The sequence below is a fragment of the Delphinus delphis genome, chromosome 9, assembly GCF_949987515.2.
Source record: "Delphinus delphis chromosome 9, mDelDel1.2, whole genome shotgun sequence".
NCBI classification, from domain to species: domain Eukaryota; kingdom Metazoa; phylum Chordata; class Mammalia; order Artiodactyla; family Delphinidae; genus Delphinus; species Delphinus delphis.
The window spans coordinates 74,361,920-74,383,361 of record NC_082691.1 but is presented as its reverse complement, the minus strand read 5'-3'; the positions used below and the strand labels follow the sequence as shown (position 1 = coordinate 74,383,361).

General features: G+C 40.4%; 2 protein-coding genes and 1 pseudogene across 9 annotated transcripts in view; 2 read left to right on the top strand and 1 right to left on the bottom strand.

The window, feature by feature from the left end:
- The window catches only part of CAV1 (caveolin 1), a 33,562-nt gene extending 22,537 nt beyond the window's left edge, over positions 1 to 11,025 (bottom strand). Inside the window, exons 1-2 of one of the 2 annotated variants that reach the window (XM_060020768.1) lie at positions 10,947 to 11,025; positions 9,392 to 9,556 (exon numbers count right to left, since the gene is read on the bottom strand). In XM_060020768.1, the coding sequence (XP_059876751.1) occupies positions 9,392 to 9,556; positions 10,947 to 10,976 (195 nt within the window). In that variant the 5' untranslated portion in view covers positions 10,977 to 11,025. Of the gene's footprint in view, positions 1 to 9,391; positions 9,557 to 10,250; positions 10,355 to 10,946 lie in introns of those variants that run through there. The other variant, XM_060020769.1, reaches the window with a different exon arrangement.
- The window catches only part of TFEC (transcription factor EC), a 668,004-nt gene that overhangs the window by 125,613 nt on the left and 520,949 nt on the right, over positions 1 to 21,442 (top strand). The window lies entirely within an intron of this gene.
- On the top strand, positions 19,757 to 20,491 carry LOC132430710 (mitochondrial carrier homolog 2-like; annotated as a pseudogene).

The following is a 21,442-nucleotide window of genomic DNA, read 5'->3' as shown; positions in this document are numbered from 1 at the left end:
CTGTAGGCCTGTCACTCCCAAAACAGACCATGTCTGGAATCTCCCTGCCGAATGCTGCTCAGCCACTCTGAGAACACAGTCATGTCTTTCCTCACTATGGAGACACCACTGTCTGCTTGGATCATGATCTATTACAGAGAGGCACTGGAGCACAGTGGTTAAGAACCCTGGTCCTGGGGTCTAACTGTCTGGGTTCAAATTCTGAGTGTACCATTTCCTACCTATGAAATCCTGAGCAAATGGTCAGGTCTGAATCTCCTTATCTGCCAGATGAATATAACTGAAAATGATAGCACCTCCTCAAAGGGCCGTTGGAGGAGTAAGTAAAATAATCTGTGCCAGCAAGCTAGCCTGTAGAAAGTGCTGGAGGAAGCCTTCCATGTCCTGTTTCACTCCCACCTGCGCATTTGGCATCCCTTGGTTTGCCCCGTTGCACTGAAGTTAGCCCTTTCTGTTAGCAGATGTCATATCTCATCAGGTCACTTCCTGGCCTAAAAACACCTCTGTGGGTTGCTGTGGCCTACACAGGGACAGGTGCTTTGACTGGGCACAGAAGGTCATGCGGATCTGGCTCCTGCTTGTGTCCCTTGCTCTGGCTATACTGACCTGCCACTGGTGCCCAGAACATGTTAGGTGCCCTCAGGTCTTTGTACCTTTGCTCCTGCTGCTCCCTCTGCTGGCATCCCTTTCCTGCCACACATGCCTGGTGCTCAGCCTTGGAGATTGTTGAGAACTCTCTGCTTTGTGTCCAACTATAGCGCATCCCTAAGTTACAGTGACCTCACTCAGATTTGTTTATATATTTGCTTTCCTGATAAACTCTTCAGGGCAGGAGCTGAGAGTTAATACTCAATCAATGCCTGAACCTGATCGTGTCATCAGACATGACAGCACCGTGCAAAGCAATGGATGTGGGGGGCTCCTGGAGTTGGCACGTGCAAAGCCCAGTCCAGCACAGGGTGGGTGGCAGGGCAGGGAGAAGGAGCCTTGTTGTCCTTTCTTTGTCTTTGCTTCTTTTCCTCCCAGTTTCCTACTTTCTCACTTGGGTTCAGAAATCAGAATCTTTCTCAGTTCTTCATTATAAATGAGAAACCGTAATTGTGTTTGATGCCTACATCAGTGAGATGACCTGGTGTAATCTCAGGATGCAATTTATCTTTTTACATAGAATCTATCAATGTCCATTTGTATTATAATGTCCTTGCTGGGCTCAAGAAAGATTTAAATACTGAATGCACCTTTTAAAATTTTCACTTTTAAATTGCTATGAAATAATATATTAAGCACATACATACACCATCAAAACTTATTTAAGCCTTCTCAAAATTAAAAATGCCTGCTTCTTAATTACCTAAGTAACTAACAGTGGCTAAAGGGAAGCTCAGTTGTGTCTTTAGGAATATGTACTTCCCCTGCTATGAAATAATGACCAACAAGAGACATCTTCTCAAGGTTTAATAAAGAAAACAAAATGTATTTTATATCTAAAACATCAGCATAGGAGAGGCAGGAAATATGTATTCTGTGCAGGTGTAAATCTGTTCTACCAATTAAATTCCCTTGGTAGTTGCTCAGTACATGGATCATGCAGATTTCCTTTAAGACAAAATTAAAAGCACTTCCCCACTCTAAACAATGGCTCATGTGAAAGCATGCCATTTTATGTTTCCTGGACTAACTGAAAAAAATTAAAACTATTTTAAACATTTTAATCTTTGATTGAGTAGTTGACAAAATATGTGATGGAAGGATGTCAGTTTCATTAACCCTGTGTTGCAGGGAAAGAAACTAAGGTCTGAGGGTAGAGTAGATTGGCACTTAAGAGCAACTCCTCCAAGTTACAGTACAGCTTGGTGGCCAATGAAGGATAGGAGAGAGGTGACAGTGGAGACTGGAGAGGAAAGAAAAGCATGACATTCTTAAATGGAAATTTTGCCCATTTTGCTAAAAAAATAGTGCAAGTAGGGACTTCCAATGTATTTCAGGTACAGGAATCAGTGACAGGTCATTGCCAATTCATTCATGACCATATTATTTTTCTTCCAAACTGGGACAATTCTGAGAATGAAAGGGGCATTGTTAATAATTAATTATAATTAATAATTAAAAATAATTAATAGTTATTCAGGATAGCTATTGACCATTATTAACTTGCCTGCATGGGGCAACCTAGAACATATGGCCACCCCACCCCTAGGCCACTCTGAGGCTCTAAGCTTGCAGTGGGCTGTAAGCCCAAGTGGCCTCAAGGGATGGAGGACCACTGAGCAAGGCTGACTTGGGAACCCTCTATGGTGTTTCAGAACTCCTTGGCAGAGTTTAAACTGGCCTAACCTTCAAGTGTTCTTCTGGCAGGAGGAACATCTAGAATTACATAGTGTGACTGAACTGTTCTCTTAGGGTAGAACCATTCAAGTGTATATCTTTAAGCCAGCCTTGGGTACAATAATTTCTAAACCTGACTTCACAATCTAGGGAGCTTAGAGGCCCTAGATTAGGCCCCATCCCTAGATACTCTAGTTTAGTAACTATGTAGTGGGCCTAGGCATCTGTATTTTTAAAAATTCCTGTGATGATTCTGATGCTCAGGTGAATATGAGAGCCCTCTTGGGTTTGTAAAGAGGATATGAGGTTTTAAAATGGTTGAAAATTTTAAATTTTCAATAGGATGATTAAAAGTCAAGCAACAATATGGGAAGGGAGAATATTAGAGAAGAACTGAAATATTTTCTATAAGTTAATTATAATTTTTATAGGACCCAAACAGGGGCAAATTGTTTAAAAAATATATGTTCCTTTGGTGTTTTCCTAAATAAAAGTGGTACATTGGACTCTAAAATATATATATATATATTACATGTTTTATATATGTATATATTATAAATATATGTTCCTTATTTTCCCCTAGCCTTACTTACTGGCTCAGGAACAATTCGAGGCATTAGAGATGAGGCATGTTTTAAACTATGCCCTAAAGATTTTAAGATTTTACCATACAGTAGAATTTGGTAATGGAATTTCAGCAAAAGTTTTCAAAGGAAACTGCAATGAAGAGAGACAAGGAAGATAGTCATAAACTCTTTGTGGGCAGTGCTCATATCTGTCTTTGTTCCATATTGTAGTGCATGGCACATAATAGATATATAGTAATCATTTATTGAAAGGTGAATGGGTTTGGGAGGGGAATGCTATTATATGAGAATGACTCTCATTCTTTTCTTTATAGTTAGAGAAACTGAAGCATAGAAACGTAAAATAGCTTGCTCAAAATATTTTTAAGGCTGGTATTTATTAGCTTTGATTAGTTAAACAAGTTTGCTTTTTGCTTATGAGCTCCACTCTCAGGGACTGCTGAGGAAGAGAAATCTGTTGCCCTGACATCCTTCCCCCTCCTTCCTTGGTGTCCCACACATATGGGACTAGACACTTTCTAGTTTGGCCCTTAGGTTGAAACCAAAACTGATCTGATTACTATGTACATGCCTTTTCTTGATTTTTAAAGAAACAGAATTTTGTGTCTATATATTTAAGAATTGTTAACATTCAAGTTTTAAAAAAGAAAGTTAACAAAAGTCACAAAAATTTCTTTTCTTGGCACAGTACTCTTTCTACTCTGTCCAGGTGCCTCTGAGCACCTGTGGTTAAGCATATTTCTAGGGGCTAAGGGCTACCTTTTTAGAAAACTTCTTTTAACAAAAGTATAGCATGCAAATCTTTTTCTCCAGGGCCTTAGTGTATAGTAACTTAGATAGTATACATAGGGTCCAGAGAGTGGAAGACGAGTGTGTGTTTCTTGGCCTAAACCATCTTTGTATGAAAATAACAGCCCTACCCTTTTCCCGCTGCAAATCTGGCCAGGAGGATCATGAAAGGGCCCAGGAGCCCATAGCCCAGTGCACACAGCCCTATTCTTCTAGGGATCAGCGCACTCTGGATATTTCATCATAGAGAACAATAACTTACGGTTAAAAGTAGGGCAAACTAAAAAGCAGTTTAATTTAGAATATGAAAGTGTCTGTTATTTTATGAACTTGAGTGGGCAGGATGCATAAGCAGGTGGTTTTTGAAGTTATTGGACTTTCCAGATGCAATAGTTTGCAGCTGCTCTTACTTCAAACCCCTTTAAAAGGTAGCCAGCACTGCTGTCGATTGGAAGAATAACCCACATCATGAACTTTTTCATAATTCAAGAATATTTGGTGTATCTTATCTTAAATTTTAATAAATAATATGAAATTTTATTCAGTTGGAACCAAAGTTGAGCTAATTCTTCAAGTTTTTTGGACAACAATTTGGAGGTGGAGAAAGAAAAAATACTTTCTTTTAATAAGCATTTAAAAGGTATGTCACTGTTGACTGAAATTGAAAGTGTTTCAGATGGTTATGAATGAATAATGTCCCCCATTTTAATATTGTTATTTGCTCAGTGATGTGAGAATAATTTCCCACCACACATGACCATAGTGCTCTTTTACAAGCTGGGGATTCTGAACTCCATGCATATTCTCATGTGTGGCAGAGTATTAGTCACCATCTTGTGAGGCTATCTCCTAAACAAACAAATAAGCAAAACCAATTCCAACAGAAGAGACTATTAACATGGCGCTGAGTGCTTTGGGCCAGTCTGACCTTTTAAATCTTATGCTTTGATTATATCAAGCAAACATGAAATTTAAAATCTCTGTTATATTAATATTAATTACTAATTGCTCTAGAATGCTTTATAGTTGAAAGGGATCATGGCGGCATTAGGCCGTTATTTTGAAACCCAAACTGATTACCCTGCGCATCCCTTTTCTTGACTGCTAAAGAAAATTTTGTATCTGTGTATATTTAAGAATCATTAATTCAAATTTTAGGAAAGAAAGATACAAATGCATATTTTTATTTTTAACAAAGATCTCCTCTCAGATGTACTGATTTGTCTCAGAGCTAGGCTCAGAATCATCTCAGCTCATTTCTCCTCTCATGACAATAATCCATGAAAATCACATAATCTTATCTATTCATGCTTTATGTTATATTTCAAAATATCTGTTTTGGACACTAACCATGTGAAAACGTAGATAGAAATTTAAACTTTTTTAACCCTTAAGTTTCTCTTAATGTTAAAAAAAGGAATTGGGAATTGGAGGTTAACCTGGTAACCATTACATTCTCTTCCAATTCTAAAATTCTGTCATTTTGCACCTATATGGTTTTATTCCCAGTGCCACCGCATATTGTTCTTCTCATTTCATGTCCAGACCATGATGCAATTACATCGTAACTGTTTGCTCCTCATCCAGACTGGCTATCTTTTATTATATCCTGTACCTTAGCCAGTCATCTTCCAAAGAGCCCACCTTCATCATGTCATTCTAAGCTTGAAGTCTTCTTGGCTTCCCACTGCTGACATGATAAAGTTCAAACTTATCAGGAGTACTGGATTCAGGATTCTATCATCTGGCCACGATCAGTCGTTTCATCTCTATAACCTACCACTATGCCACATGAACTCTAATTTCAGTCAAAATGGGCTGCTAAACCTTCCAGACTTATGCCCTGTGTGTGACATTCCCATCTCCATGCCTTGTCATTTAGAATTACCTCCTGTACTTTTCTCAGCTATCTGCATTCCATCTGTCGATTATGACCCAACTCACATTGCACCTCCTTCATGCCCTTCTCCATTAAACTATCTATAATGCATCCTTCTCTCACCCTAATGCCCTATCCAAGTAGGGTCTCCCTAACACTTAATATCAGTACCATTCACTTTCAAAAAAACTTTATTGAGGAATAATTGACAAATATAATATTTAAAGTGTACAACATGATGACTTGATATACATCCATATTGTAAATGATTACCAAGATCAAGATAATTAATGATTCACTTTTAAATAAACTTTTTATTATGCAATATTCAATACTACTTACTTTTGATTTATTATAGTATATATTTGGTATATTTCCAAAATGATAATGAGAAACCTTATGATAGAGACTACATAAAAACACATGCCAGTTGAAAAAGAAAGTGAAAATTCAAACCCATATGTGAGAGAGAATAAGTAACACGGATTAATGAAACTTAAAAATCTAGTTATATGTTTCCTGGCAAATAAAAAAAGGACCAATTAGATAGCATTTGGAAGTGACTTACTGTTGTGATATTGTGTGTGTGTGTGTATGTATGTGTGTGTGTATTTTTAATCTGTATGCATCTTGTCTTCACTAACTCTAATCTTTGTGATTTCTAGGACTTATTTTAGGAATTACACTTTGTAGTACGTAGCACAGTGTCTAGTCTAGCATATGATGAGTTTAACAAATTGATTGATGGCTAATGTGATATCAGAACATAAATTTGAAGTCATTTTCTTTATTAGAAAATCAAAATAGTACATAATAAACATATGAATGAAATGTGAGCATAAGAAAACATAGAAATCTCAGAGGGAGAATGGACAGTCTGAAGGTATGACCATTTTAATTAGAAGAAATTTAAAAAAGCGTTCATAACTTACTCTTTTTTTTCGATAAATGTCTATACAGACATCTCATAATATGGTGTAGCAAACCTTTAGTGAAATAAGAAACCAACTTTATTGGAACTAAATTGTTCAGTCTAATTTATGTCATTATCACTAGTGGAATAGGTGATAATACTCTACCTTCTTGAAGTATAAAATCACAACACATCCATCTTCTGAGTTTTCTTCCCTACCCTAAATAGCTGTTTTATGGGACTAAAAGGATACTGTGCAGATACACTATGCTGCTCCTCACACTGTACATCAGTGTTTCATTTCATCTCCATCTACAAGTTTCTAAACTTGATATGGGGACATTTTTAATATAGAGAGAATGAACACTCTAGTCCTCTGCTGTCCAATAGTAATTTCCATGAAGGTGGAAGTGTTCTAAATCTGTGCTGTCCACTACGGTAGCTACTAGCTTTAAGTGCTGAGAACTCAAAATGTAGCTAGTGTGACCGAAGACTGTATTTTAAATTGTATTTAATGTTAATTACTTGGAATTTAAATTGAAATAGCCAAAAGTGGTTAGTGACTATAGAATCGGACAGAATTGGCAGCTTTTACAGAGCTGCTTGCTTTTAGAACAGACCTTTTCTTACCTGATTTGGTAACTCTAACAGTAGATTCAGCTGGCCACTGTTTCTTTATTATCATGTGAAGTTTTAAGCTACCATGCATTAAGCGTGACGCTTTGGGTGTCTTTATTATTTTAAGAAGTCTGTGTAATCAAAAGTAAAATTTAGAGAAATTTATTATTTACTGTCTCGGTAACATGGAGAGGATCATCACTGTTTCTATCCTTAGATTTGTGCTTGGATTCAAAGAAAAAAAAATTATAAAATAGGAGTCTCCACTGGGTGTAGGCCCCCTTTCCTGGCCCTACTGGCAGATGTACTCTTTGCATCTCTCTTTGCAGGGCATTCTCTGAAGGCCTCTTTAAGCAAGACATCTGAATAAGTGGGCCTACCAAATTCTTCTCGAGGTAGATTTTTTCTGTCTGATTGTCTTGTTTTGCTCACAGTTCTATGAGCAAGTGGGTGGAGTTTGCTTTCTCTAGGCCAGCAGAAGCTTGTTCTAACTCTTCCTTTTAATTTCTTTAATATGAGGATCCCCACACTTGCTCTTTGAAATGCTATTATGTGAACTATTTCCTCTAAGTCTGTTATGCCTTTTTTCCATTTGTGTTGAAGTCTCTTTTCCCACTGGGGCCTTTCTTTCTCAACTTAGTCATGCTATGTGTGGAGACCCACATCTACACTGCTGGCTTCTCTGACTCATCCTGGGAGGTTCACTTGCTTCAGGAATCCCACTCAACGCTGCAGTGGAACAACAGGGAGGCCCTAATGAAGCTAGGCCCTTCTGAAATCTGCATCTTTTCCTGGCACTTTTCCTTCTTGTCCAAAGCTACATGAGAAGGGAAACAAGCAAAAATGCCCTTTCCTCCTTTAAGGCAATGTTTTTAGTAAATAGTTTTTAGCAATTCTAATTTCCAGTTTATAAGCTATTTTTGTTATTGCTGCTGCTTTTAAATATTCCATAATCTGGTTAGTAGAAAAGCCTGCTAAGGCTCCAATTTTCCTTTTTCCTCCACCAGCAAGCCAAGAGAGTCAATTCTGACAGTTACATTTTCCTTCCAGTTGCAGATTAAATTGTTCCCCTTTTTGAAATATATTATTCATAAATGTGAACAGTCTCTGAACTATGGCCCCTCCCATCCTGGATAGGAGGCTGCGTGGGCGGAAACTGCTCATCCACCCCATTGGCTGCTCTGGGGGTCTTCACACTTTAATCTTCCAGGCCAGGAATTTCCTTGGTCATCCCCCTTCCTGAAAGAAAACCCTCTGCCAAGGATGGCTCAGGCCTATGATTTCCCAATCAAGATGGGTTTAAGCAACAAATTCCTCTGATGAGATTTGTTCAAAGGGTCAAAGTTGAGTAACATAATCATAATCAAAAAGTGACCATCCAGTCAGATCTAAGTTTAGCCAATACCCATTCAGTTAACCTATTTTTAATCTCACCAAGCACATCCTTAAAGTATGAAAAGGAACTCCAACCTGAACATCCCATTAGCTCAGGGAAGGCTTACCCAAGCAGTCACTAAAGAAGCAACTTTCCACACCTAACTAGAGGTCTATAGGAGAAATCAAAAGGCACATATTATTTTGGTTGTGTAACTATGCATAGCTGTGTACAACAAGCGCCATGTTTTTCCAGTTAAATACCCTTCATATAAATATTAAATATTTGATTCTATTCTGTATATATATGTGTGTATAGATATACATATATATATACATACACACACATATATATATATTTCATCTTTAGTCAGAAGTATTTCTACCTACTTTGTTATTTTTAAGAAAATCACTTCAGGTTATCTTAATTTTAGCTGAGGGAACCTGCTCACTTAGTATTCCGGTTGTCACCTTTGGCACAAGACCTTACCAAATGATCTGACTGCTTAATTCTATATACAGTGGAGAGCCACCCTTCACTTAGACTTTCAACCTGAAAACGGAAAAAGGGTGACCTGCAGCGCAAACATCTCACCCTCTCAAGGAGTGTGGGGCTGTCTCTTGCTGAGATCCAGAGGTTCATTTGCCAGGAGAAGGGTGCAGTTAAATGAACTCTTACAAAACTCAAGTTAGCTAAATTCCAGCTGAACTAACCGGCAGGAGTGGGGAGGGGAGATGTGACATTTCTGACAACCGCGGGAGTTCCCGCACATCAAGCCCAGAAAATGGTGAGTGTGTGGCAAAGACAGGGAAAGATACACAGGCTGCTGGCCAGAGGAGAGCTGTCCCAGCCCTCTCAGTGTCTTCTCGGGGCACATCCCTTCCTTGCTGGCCGTCTCACCTTACCTTGACCACGTCGTCGTTGAGATGCTTGGGGTCGCGGTTGACCAGGTCGATCTCCTTGGTGTGCGCGTCGTACATTTGCTTCTCGTTCATCTCTTCTGCCATGGCCTTGTTGTTGGGCTTGTAGATGTTGCCCTGTTCCCGGATGGGAACAGTGTAGAGATGTCCCTGCGGAGGGCGGACGGCCAGGAGGGGGAGGGTGGCACCGGCGGTAGGAAGAAAATTTCAAAAAGAAAAACCGGCGATCAGAAAAGTCAGCCTAGTAGCGCGGCAAACCTCGAGGCTCAAAATCGAACTAACCGCTTCGGAAGCGGTGGCTCCGCGCACAGTAAACTCCTTGGAGCCGCAAGCTTTTTAAGAGGATCGAGGAGAGGACACCACACCCCTCAGTACCAGGCAGGGAGCTCCTGCCTCCCCCGCCCGCCACCGCCAGGGGTCAGGGCAGACCCCGCCGTGCGGTCCGCCCCGGCCTCAGCCCTGTGCACGCCCTGCCCGCGGCACCCCGCGGAGACCCCCGCAGGGGAGAGGACCAGACTTTCGACTTTTCTCCAGCCCCTCTCTCCGCCACGCCACCCTCTACCCGAGCTCTTCACCTGTTCCCGTCCCTGGCCTCCATTTCCCTTCTCTCCATAATCCCTTCTAGCTTCATCCTTAAGACCCAGCTGGAACCCCCCGACCCATGGAACATCCTCCGCACCTGTCCGCGTCCCCCACCCTCCCTTTGCAGTCTCTGTTCCTGCGCAGCTCCCACCACTCCCCTGGTGCTCACAGTCCCGCATCCCCCATCTTTGGGTCGAGCCAAGTGTCAGACCCTCCTAAGCTCTCTAGAACGGTATCTAACCTGCACAACCCCCCGACCCACCCTCAGGTCACTCCCAGGCTGCCGGCCGGTCGCTGAACGGCGGCTGAGTTTGGGAAAACGAGGTCTCGACACCCAGGCGGAGACAGAGCGCCGAGAGGTGGTTGGAAGGGCGGGGGGGGGGGGGGGGAGTGGTAGTTAGGGGGAGGGGAGGTCCGCTCCTCTCCAGACACCCCTGCCAGGCGCCGAGATGCAGGAAGAGTTCTTGAGGTGGCCCAAGAGCTTTGGAAAGTGCAAACAAGACGCGCGCTGTCGCCCCGGCCAGCCGGTTCAGGCGCCTTGTTCTTGTCCCCAAGACTGCGAGTGAATGAGCTCCCACCCTCTGCTCTGGCTCTCTGCCTCCCAGAAGACTGGGGCCGGACCGTGGGGGTCCCGCAATAAGGCAGTGCCCCTGAGCCATTCAGAAACGCGCCCTCGGTCTGGCAGACCCAACTTGAGGACCCCGACGACCCCCTTCTCCGCGATCCTCTAGCTTAGGGGCTCCCTTGACCCCCTTCCTAACAGGAAAACATAAAACATTCCTGCCTCCTCTTCACCTCCCCGCCCAGACCCATTCCTCAGCAATGCCAGGGGAGAGGAGTGCTCCGACGTCGAGAGAGGGCTGAGGCAAGCAAAGAAGTCGGAATATTTGGAGTGGGTGATAGCAGAAGCAGCACTTCTTGCGCGCCGCGATACCGGAGCACACCCACCCGAGCCTACCTCTGAGTCTACGTATTTGCCCCCCGACATTCTGGCCCGTGGCTGGATGAAGGCTCTGAGGAGATTTCCCTGGGCTGTGATTTAAGGGAACTGAGAAAGGAAGATCTTGTATTGTATGGGGGTGGGGGGGTGGGGAGGCTCTGGCGGGGGTGGGGGGGGCGGTGGCTGGGAGGGAGCCTCCTGGCTCTCCGCCAAGGGTTTGTTCTGCTCGCGGTTGGCCGGGATGTGTGCTGCGCCGGGTCTAGGCACATCCCCCAGGTTTTGGCAGCAGAGGGCGGGGAGCGCTCGCAAAGAGTAAAGAGCAATGAGAAAGCGTTTTCACCGTCTGGGCTGCTTGGGCAGATATTTTAAACCTGGGGCAACATTTTTCCAACTATAAGCCACTGAGAGGCGTCCGGGCAGGGGAGCTAATGTTTTCGCAGTGCATCATCCCAGCAGGGGTGGGGAGTGGAGGAAGTCGACTGCCTGCAGAGATGCCCAGTATGGGCAACCGAGCTTCTTAAAGAATTCTGCCCTGTTCTAAGCCTTTTCTTCTCATCGCCCACGTTCCATCGCTGCTTAAGACACAACTATCTCCCTGTTTCACAGAGGAAGGGATGAAAAATGACCCGGAACCTTTAGGTGCATTTCACATCTAAACACAAGGAAGGAATCTGTGTGGGTGCGTGTGTGGTGTGCTTTTGGTGACACTGGTTTACATCTAGTCTGTGTGGATGGAAACTTGGAGAAGCAGGCATGCAGAATTTAACATTTACCAACCGCTTCTGAAATGTCTCTCAAATGCTTTGAAATAAGAAATAAAAATGTTTAACTCTTCCATTAATTTATTACTTTTTCCCCCCTGGAACTAAAGAAACAGGTGATGCCATATTTACAAAATACATAAAATATTTACAATTGTACAAATATTTAATTGGAGTTTCAAGTTTACCAGAGAAGATTCTTTTTTTTTTTTTTAAGTGCTTGGCTGTGAGTTAGAGGAGGCTTAGTTTTTCTAGTAATTGATTAGAATTTTTAAAAAAGTTGTTAGCAATGAAAATATTTTATCTGTTCCTAAATCGGGGTTTTCTTTACCTTATTATAAAGTGGCACAAGATGAATTGAGCAATAATCAGTCATTTTACTTTGGGGCAATAATAAGGAGATTCACTATCCTAAAACGGAAAGGACATTTTGCATTATGTTCCACATGCGATCGAAAGTCAAATTATGATTTGAAATGAAAAAGCTGGTACTATACCTGAAAGGGCACAGGATACATTAAAAATACTGGCAGTCTAGAAGAGGGAAAATGGGGATGGACACAAAAGGAGGAGGAGAAAGGGAATTAGAGGATGGAACTCCTAGAGTTGATTATCAAGGTGGAGAGAAGACATAAACATATAAAAGAGAATGACAAAGCACAGGTTTTTGTTATTGTTGATAGCAGAAAGGCAATACAGTTTTTGGAGAAAAAATCAATTTCAACTAGATGGCAGAGAAAATGTCACAAATGTTGGCATGACTTTAATTATGCTGACTAGTCATCATTAGAATACTAAAGATCTTCCCAAAGTTGGGTTTTCTTAATTTTACTTCTGCCAAATTGCATTTCTAAATGCTTTGAACAGATTACATGTTAACAAACATAATATTCTAGAAAAGGGAGGTGTCAGGCTCAGTGTGTTGTGTAGTGCCTAGTCTACCTCTAATGATTGCGAAAAGATTGCTATTCCTCTAACTCCTCCTTCATAAAAATGTTGGCTGCAAAGCAGTTGAGTTTTGTTCTATGGAAAAATGTGGAAGCTGTTTCCCATCTTTTGTTATTCAGTCTTCAGCTGCAGTGAGTAATCTTGACTGTGAAAAAAGTCAACAGGAACAGGGAGAGAGCATGTCCTGCATTCCAGCAAGGAATGGACTTTGTGGGGAGGCCTGTGAGTGAATGCTTAACTAGCACTCAAAGGAGGGAAAGCAGCCTCCCTGGGGAAGTCCACCCCAAAGTCAGCACAGCACATGGAATCATAATGATCAGTGAAGCGTTGTCAATGCCAAAATGAATTCCTAATGAGAAGAAAAACCACAAACTCTTCATTAACCTGCCCCAACAAGAAGCTGGCACCAAAGAGAAACAGATCATATTCTGGTTATAATAGCTGATTGGGATAATTGGCTCCATCCAACTTCATGAGATACAAAGATCTCATGATGAAGATGAAGTAGAACACTGTTAGCAGAGATTTGAAATGAATAGATGATGTAAAGAGATATATATATTTTTTGATACCCACAGATATAACTTTAGGCTTAGAGGCAAGTTAATAACTTCTCCAAATCATTTACTAAAAAAAAAAAAAAAAAAAAAATGGGTAAATGGCAACTCATTTGCCCTCTACGTTTTTTTTTTTTAGGAAGCAGCCTTAAAGGTCAGCTCATGCATTATATGTTACTATATAGAGAGCTGAAAGGACACAGGTCATCAAACCAGCCGTCTTCGAAATAAGGAAACTGAAGTTTAAATACATGAAAATGATGTGTTCTTAAGGAGTTTTGTGGGGCAATGAAACATTTTAAAATTCATAAATAACTATAGCACCTGTTAACAACTTGCGGGGCCTGGGATTCTTAAGTAGTGTAATGAGGACGGCTGTGGCAGTACTGTGACGTTTGTTGCCTTTCGTGTTCTCTCATCTCTTTCTCTAGGCTCCCTAACCCCTGAGCACAGCTTCGTCTTCCCATCCCTTCCACCCTAGGTCCTCTTCATACTCTCAGCTGGCTTCATCTCATTCCCACTCCAGGATTAGGAGTCTAAGGTTTGACCGCTTATAATGATATGAAGGTTTAAAAAAGCAGTCATCTTTCCAAGATTTCTCAACACTCAGAAGCTTGATACTGCCCAAATGTGCCTTTGTTGATGAGTTCAAAAAAGTGCGTGTAGCTTAGATTATAATAAGAAATATCACTAGGTGTGATATAAAAACAATTTAATAACTAGTATGGCAGAGCCACCAAGCAGTCATTCTAGGCTTGAGTCACAGCTCTGGAGCTGTGCCTTAGTGTCCTGCCAGCTAGCTGCTGGCTTATTGGGAGTTGGGGGCCCTTGGGAGAAGGACAGGAGGGGAGGGAGTACATTTTAGAGCAGTGACTATTTATACACAAGTACATAAATGGCAATATTTTTACAATCTGTGTTTCAGCTAGTATTTACCCTGTTTTCACCATCACCACCTCTCATACCTTCCCCTATTCACCCTCATAACCCAGATCCCATTCAGGCCTTCTTCCCATACCTGCCATACCTTCTTCCATACCTTCCATTTTATACATGGAAAGAAATGGCTTTCTAGAAGAAGACTTTGCCTCATCACCCAGTCCCTTCCTATCCCTGTTCTGGTTTGAAGGCCTCACTGGAATCTTCCTCAGTTTGAGGAATTCATTGGTCTTTACATTTTGACTCTCTTAAATGATTTTTTTCTATTTATTTTCTTAAAAAAAAAAAGGACAACTATTTCTACATCTTAAAAATCTGATCAAGATGGCTGAAAAAGTATTCTTTTTATACTGTTTCTTTAAATTAACTTTACTTTCTTTATTTGTAAAATGAAAAATGTAATTGACGTCTACCCAAGAGGGGTGCTGTGAACATTCAATGAGGTGATGCATTTAAACCACTGAGGATACTGCCTAAATCAAAACAGATGCTAGGGTTAAGGAGACAAATTTCAGTCCACAGATTCAGGATTGAAATAAGTATATTTCCTTTTATAGTATTTTTATTGTAAAATAGTTCAACCATCTAAGATATACCAAATAGTGTAATGAACGCTCACCATAAGCCTGATCAAATACTTTTGTTTTGCCTGGTTTGCTTCAGATTTTTAAAGTGGAAAACATAGATATTATTCTGGTCTCCTGTGAGGCATAACTTTCTCTTTTATTAATAACTGAACTTAATTTCTTTTACAAACCCCATTCCTTCAGGTGGCAGAACCTTCACCTCAATCAAGTCCTAGTTTCTTCCATTTTGTTAAGGTTGTATTGCATCTAAGTTCCAGGGGCTTATTGCCAAGGAGTCTCAGGGTGGGTCTGTGGAGGAGAGTCTCTTCCTTAGTTGTACATCTTGGATCTGTTGATAGGTACATATCCTGTCTGTCATTGGTCTGTTCAGGATGCTGCTATAATGTCCTCATGCTGATTCAATATGACCCTTAGGGCTAGAGACACCTTTTGCTACTTCTGTCCTTTTCTTGGGGCTCTGTGTAAGTCTGATGAATCTGGGTGGGCAGGCCTGATGCAGCATCATGGAGCCTCCTATGGTAAATGTGGTGTAGAGAACAGAATAAATGCCCTACCACCGTGCAGAGGAACTCTAGAGGGTTGCTATCTCTACAGGCCCTACTCAGAAGCAGGAGGCACAAGTACCTCTGCTCTCAGATCCTCTTTTATCTGGGTTCATGCTAGGGATACACATGTGTCAAAAATTACTTTGTTTATTTTCCTAATTTTGTCTCCCTTGAGCAGGAAGCCTTGCTCATATATCACTCAATTTCTTTAATGCCCTGAATTCCCCCAGGACCAAGGCTTTTGGAATCAAGAGAAGCCTTATCTCTGCTTTTTCGTTGTAATAATCCTTCCCTAGGTATGGTGGAAGGTGAGGTAGGGGAAGGCTCCATGGGCATCCAGAAAAGAACATCAGTAAACATTTCAAAAGTGTCATCATTCACTAGTTTTCCTCTTTCCCTTGGAGGGGGAATTAGATGAAGCTAGTCAAAAGGTACAAACTTCCAGTTATAAGAGTAATAGAGATGTAATGTGTGAGTGATAAACATAATTAACGCTGCTGTATGTTATATATGAAAATTGTTAAAAGAGTAAATCTTGAGTTCTCATCACAAGGAAAAACCTTTTTTTCCTATTTCTTTAATTTTATATATATAGTAAATGATGAATGTTCACTGAACTTATTGGGATAATCATTTCATGATGTGTGTATCATCATGCTATATACCTTAAACTTATGTAGTGATGTGTATCAATTATATCTCAATAAACTGGAAGAAAACATAATCCTGGTAAGATTTTGCTGGTGACATATAAGATCTATCTGGTTTTTCTGAATTATAACAAACCCTCAAATTCAAATTCCAAATATGTAACTTTAGAACTTCTGCCAACATTTACATTTCATTGATAGCCTTATATTAAGGCTTATATTCTTCTAATTAGCTCAAAATATTGATGGTGGAATAATATCTTTAGGCTTTAGCTTTTACTGTATCAGTTTACTATATAATTTTCCTGTAAAATCTTTGTTATTCAAGACCAAATCAATCTGACTGGTTATTCAGTATTATTGAAATAAGTTTAATTCTTGCGAAAAGTTTTGAGTAGGAAATCTTGTGTAGAAAAGTACAATTCTTGTCTGTGTCCTAAGTAAAATTGGTAAAAATATAGTTGTAAGTACTAAATCAGTACAGATGACTATGTCTGAATTCACAACAGCTAATTAAAAGCAAAAGATGCAGTGAACTGATTCTTTGTCATCATATATCTAACACATATTTTAAAATTGAATTTTAGGGTGTATCAATTATTGCTACAATAATTCAGCACAAATAAAGTACTACAAAGCTCAGTGGTTCTAAAGAACAACCATTTATTTTCACAGATTCATGGGTTGGCTTGGCTGGGGCTCAGCTGGTCTAGGCTGGGATGGCTGGGGCAATTCTGCTTCCCATGGCAGGCCTGTGCTGGCTCTGCTCCGTATGTCTCTCACCCTCCTTGGACCAGCAAGCTAGTTAGGGCAGGTTCTTCTCATGCTCCAAGGAGCAGCAGAGGCACAAGAGACAAGATAAAATGTGCAAGACTTCTAGAAGCCTACACTTGGAAATGACATACTGACACTTCTGTCCTGTTCTGTTGGCCAAGGCAAGTCATATGACTCAGCCCAAAGTCAAGGGACTGACAAGTAAATCCCACCAAGATGAGTCCAAGGTGAGGGTGTGAATGCAGCAAGATGTGAGAAGCCCAAATCTACATCACCTGTGTGTGGTCTTCTGCGACTGGCTTTCAATTTTTCAAGTTTTAATCTAATTTCTGCGATATACCCTTTGCTATCTTTTATTTCATTCTCAGAAAGCTTTACATATGTTTTAAAAATCTTTGTATTAAACAGTTGGTAACAACAATAACTAAATCTCTTAATCTTACATTAAATGCAAATTTTCTATATAAGGATTCTCAAATACAATGCTTGACAGAGGGCCTCAGATCAAGGGGCCCAGCAGGTCACAAAATAAATTCTCTTGGCTTTAAGCAGAATATGATTTTCAAAGCAGCTGACAATCTACCTTACTTTCAAAAATTAGGCCATCTTATTGTCATCGTCATTATTATTGTTCCGGATTTAGAACTCAATATGATGAAACTTGTGATTTTTCCTTGAAAATGCAGCGAAATTTTGTCTCTAAGAGTAGGTATTCAAAATCTACAGACTTCCTTTTTCTTTTATATGTAAATTTTTCCTTGAGTTTTTCCCCCATAAATTACATTAAAAACAAAATCATAATACAATCTGATTTGTCAGCGTACAAGTAAATCTAAATATTGAGAAAATGCTAAATGTAAGCAAGCACAAATCACTTTGAATTCTTTCTTATTTGTGCTAAAATTCCAGGTTCAGTTCATCATTTCTTCATGATAGCAGTGCTCTACCTACCTTGACTATTTTAATAACTGGATAATAGCCCTACCAAAATAATTGTTCCAACATTTATTAAAGAGAGGAAGTCTTAGTCCAAACACTGATATAATCAAGGAATAATATGTTCAGAAAACGTGAAAAGAGAGGTAAAAATATCAACATTTGGCTCATTTTGTTTTTTACCTAGGTAGATTTATATAAATAATAAAAGTAATGCTAATTACAGTCCTAACTAATCCAAGATTGAAAATGTTTAATATGAGGCTCGGGCATAGCAATGTTTCAGAAAAATTGGTGTCAAGTGGTGAGCCAGATTGCTACATTACATCTAGTTGAGAGAAGCAGAATTTTAGATATGTGGACGATGACTACATTTCCTTCTATTCAAGTGAAACAAAATTCTGATCACCCTTTATAAATATGGAAACTCCATAAATCTTATTCAAAGTGTGACTAACTCTCAGCAAACCTAATAGGACAACAAAATGTAATATAATATATAATGTAATATATATGAGATAAATGGCATTTTATAGTATACTAGTAGAGTGTTTGAACAGCCTACAAGTAAATCTAAATTTAGAACATCACATATTTTATTTTAACAAATAATTAATTTAAAAATTCTATTTTAATGAAGTGATAAAGAACAAAAATGGTAGTAGTCCCTGAATACTACCATGAAATTGTAAGGAGATATACACTGTAAAACTTTCATATTTTTCTTAAGTTAATGTAAATATTTGGGAGGAGTCCTTTACAAAAGCCCTTTGTTTTGTAACCAACCCATCTGGCTTTGTCAGAGCTCCATTATTTAACAAAGGAAACTCTCTTTCCTTTTGGCCCTTTCCCTAGTAAATAAACTATTTACCAGGAGTTGCTTTTACCTGGGGGAAATTTATGTCTACAACCACTCCCTTTGAGGCAACAATGCTTAATCATAAAATATTTCACTCTTCAAAAAGTATATATCAGTTCATATTGACCATTTATTAAGTGGTCTGGTCTTTATAGAGAACTTTACTTTCTTATAATTATATATTGAGTATATTGAAGGTTTTTTTTTTTTTTTAACCAATTCCAGGGAAAATTTTGGTCTGTAACATGAGCTTTTGTACATACTGGAGGATGGGTTTAATTCGGCACTGCTGGCTTTGCTGTCAATCAGTTCAACTTACTTCAGAGGGAATGTGAATGTGTTTTAAACCTAGTATGGGGGATTATAGTTATGGGACAGACTGTAGAATCTTTCTTTTCTTTTTTCTTTTTTGATTGTGTTGGGTCTTCGTTACCGTGCACGGGCTTCTCATTGCGGTGGCTTCTCTTGCTGAGGAGCACGGGCTCTAGGCCCGGGGGCTTCAGTAGTTGTGGCTCTGGGGCATGTGGGATCTTCCCGGACAGGGCTCGAACCAGCGTCCCCTGAATTGGCAGGCAGATTCTTAACCACTGCGCCACCAGTTAAGCCCTAGAATCTTTTCAGAGCGTCAAATAATCTCTCTTTCAGTTTCTTCTTTTCTCTGTCTTTAGCTACTTCATCTTCATCTCTCTCCATGTCTTACTCAAGCTAATTACTAGGGCCTTGCTACACAAAGGGACCTGCAGCCTCACCAGCAGCATCAGCTGGGAGCTTGTTATAAACCAGAATCTCAGGTCCAATCCCAGATTTATTGAATCAGAATCTGCATTTTAACACGATCGCCAGGTTATTCGTATGCACATTAAACTTTGAAAAGCAGCATTCTAGGGGAAACTTGAAAATGCTTATTCTCTGAAGGTGTTAGGGAGCTGTTAGGCAGAAGCTGGGCAGGGAGTGAGTGTGCGCACACGAGGGTGGGCCAGTGAAACCCGTGGGCCTGGCACATGATCCCAGACCGGCTCCGTTGCTTGGTGGCTCAGTCTGTATGTCCCTCAGTGGGTGCCATCATGGCGGACGCTACCAGTCAGGTGCTCCTGGGCTCTCGTCTCACCATCCTGTCCCAGCCACTCTTGTATGTGAAGGTGGGATATGAGCCTCTTCCTCCAACAGTTGGACGAAACATTTTGGGGCGGCAAGTATGTCAGCTTCCTGGTCTTTTTTGTTAGGCTCAGCACATTGCAAACATCCATGGAAAGTGTGGGTTGTGCACAGGCTTAACTCCAAGACTGTGTTCAGGGGTCCTTGGAACTGTGGTCCATGGTAAAGTTTTACAACATTACCAGTAGTGTGACAAGGTTGAGGAGTCATGATTTGGAAATGTACAGAAAGAAGTTTCATCTCTGACCGAGTTATCAAGGAGACAACTGGAGAGATGATGGCTTCTTCTGCTGCTACTCTCATCACTCATCCCTTTCACGTGAGCACCCTGAGATCTATGGTACAATTCATTGGCAGAGAATCCAAGTACCATGGACTTTGTGACTCCATAGTAACTATCTATCAGGAAGAGGACATACTAGGATTTTTGTGGGTGTTATTCCTCGCCTCCTAGGTGACATCACTTCTTTGTGGCTCTGTAACTCAGTGGCCTACCTCATCAATGTCCTTGCACCAAACGGTGGGGTTTCCCCTATGAATGAAATGAGTTATTCCCTAGCTGTCACAGGATTTTTTTGCCAGTGTGTTGATCTATCCCTTTGTGCTTGTCTCTAATCTTATGGCTGTCAACAGCTGTGGGCTTGCTGATGGATGCCCTCCTTACTCCCCAATATATACTTCTTGGATAGATGGCTGGTGCCTGCTACAAAAAGAGGGAAATATGAGCCGAGGAAATAGCTTGTTTTTCCAGAAGGTCCCCTTTAGGAAGACTTATTGTTGTGACCTGAGAATGTCAATTTGAAGATGTGGGACAGGGACAGTGACATTTCTGTAGTCCCATATACACAGAATTATGGGAGAGAGTGTTGGTTTCTATACAGTGTGGAATGCTTTTTATTAAATAATCATTCAGTCTTGGGAAAATGAAAAAAAAGCAGAAGTTATGTCAGCAAATAAACTAAAAAACAAAACAAAACAAAAAATCCTCATATATAAGAACCACGGATGAAGAAAAACCTCCACAAATACATGCATAACAGAGCTTGTACATCATCATAGGAAGAGCAGTAGTAAGGCAGCCTGGATGACTTACAGGGAATCCCAACTCTGAAAAGGAAGTAACATACTATTAAAGAAATATTTGAAGGAAATTGAAGGAAGCATCATTTAAGGGGAAACCCTACAGGCTAAGTTGTCCAAGTTGCTTACAGGGAACTGGCAGTTCTTTCCATTTCTATAAACTGAAGTCTTCTTGGGATGTGAAATCAGGAATTACAAACTGGACAGCAGCCAGGATGGGTTTTTGTTGTTGTTGGTTTCTTTTTTTGCTTTGTTTGTTTGCTACGAAAGGAGTTGAGCTGTATTAAATTCTCCCATTAGCCACACCCAAAACGTGTTGGCTGTGGCAAGAGCTGAGGCAGCACTGGCCTTAGGGAGGGCTTCAAAGTAGCCCAAACCCACCCTGCACTAGAAGCGTGTCATGCTGGGCCAACTTCATTGAAGATTTTAAGACTGGGAGGATTTTCCTTTCCAATTCTGAATATTTCTTCAACTCTAAGAATCATGAAATCATGGAAATCTTTACATGAATCCCTAGTTCATCATGCAGCATAGAGACTGCCTGCATATGATCTGTCTCATCTTTCCAAAAGTTCTAACATGAAAAGTAGTTTATGATCTTTTTTGCCATTTCCTCTTGTTCAATATATTTAGGATCACAATTCGTTTGGCATGTGCCTACTCTAATAAAATTATCACTTAAGATGACCCCACTTAGTCTTTCTCTCTCTCAGAAAAAAAATA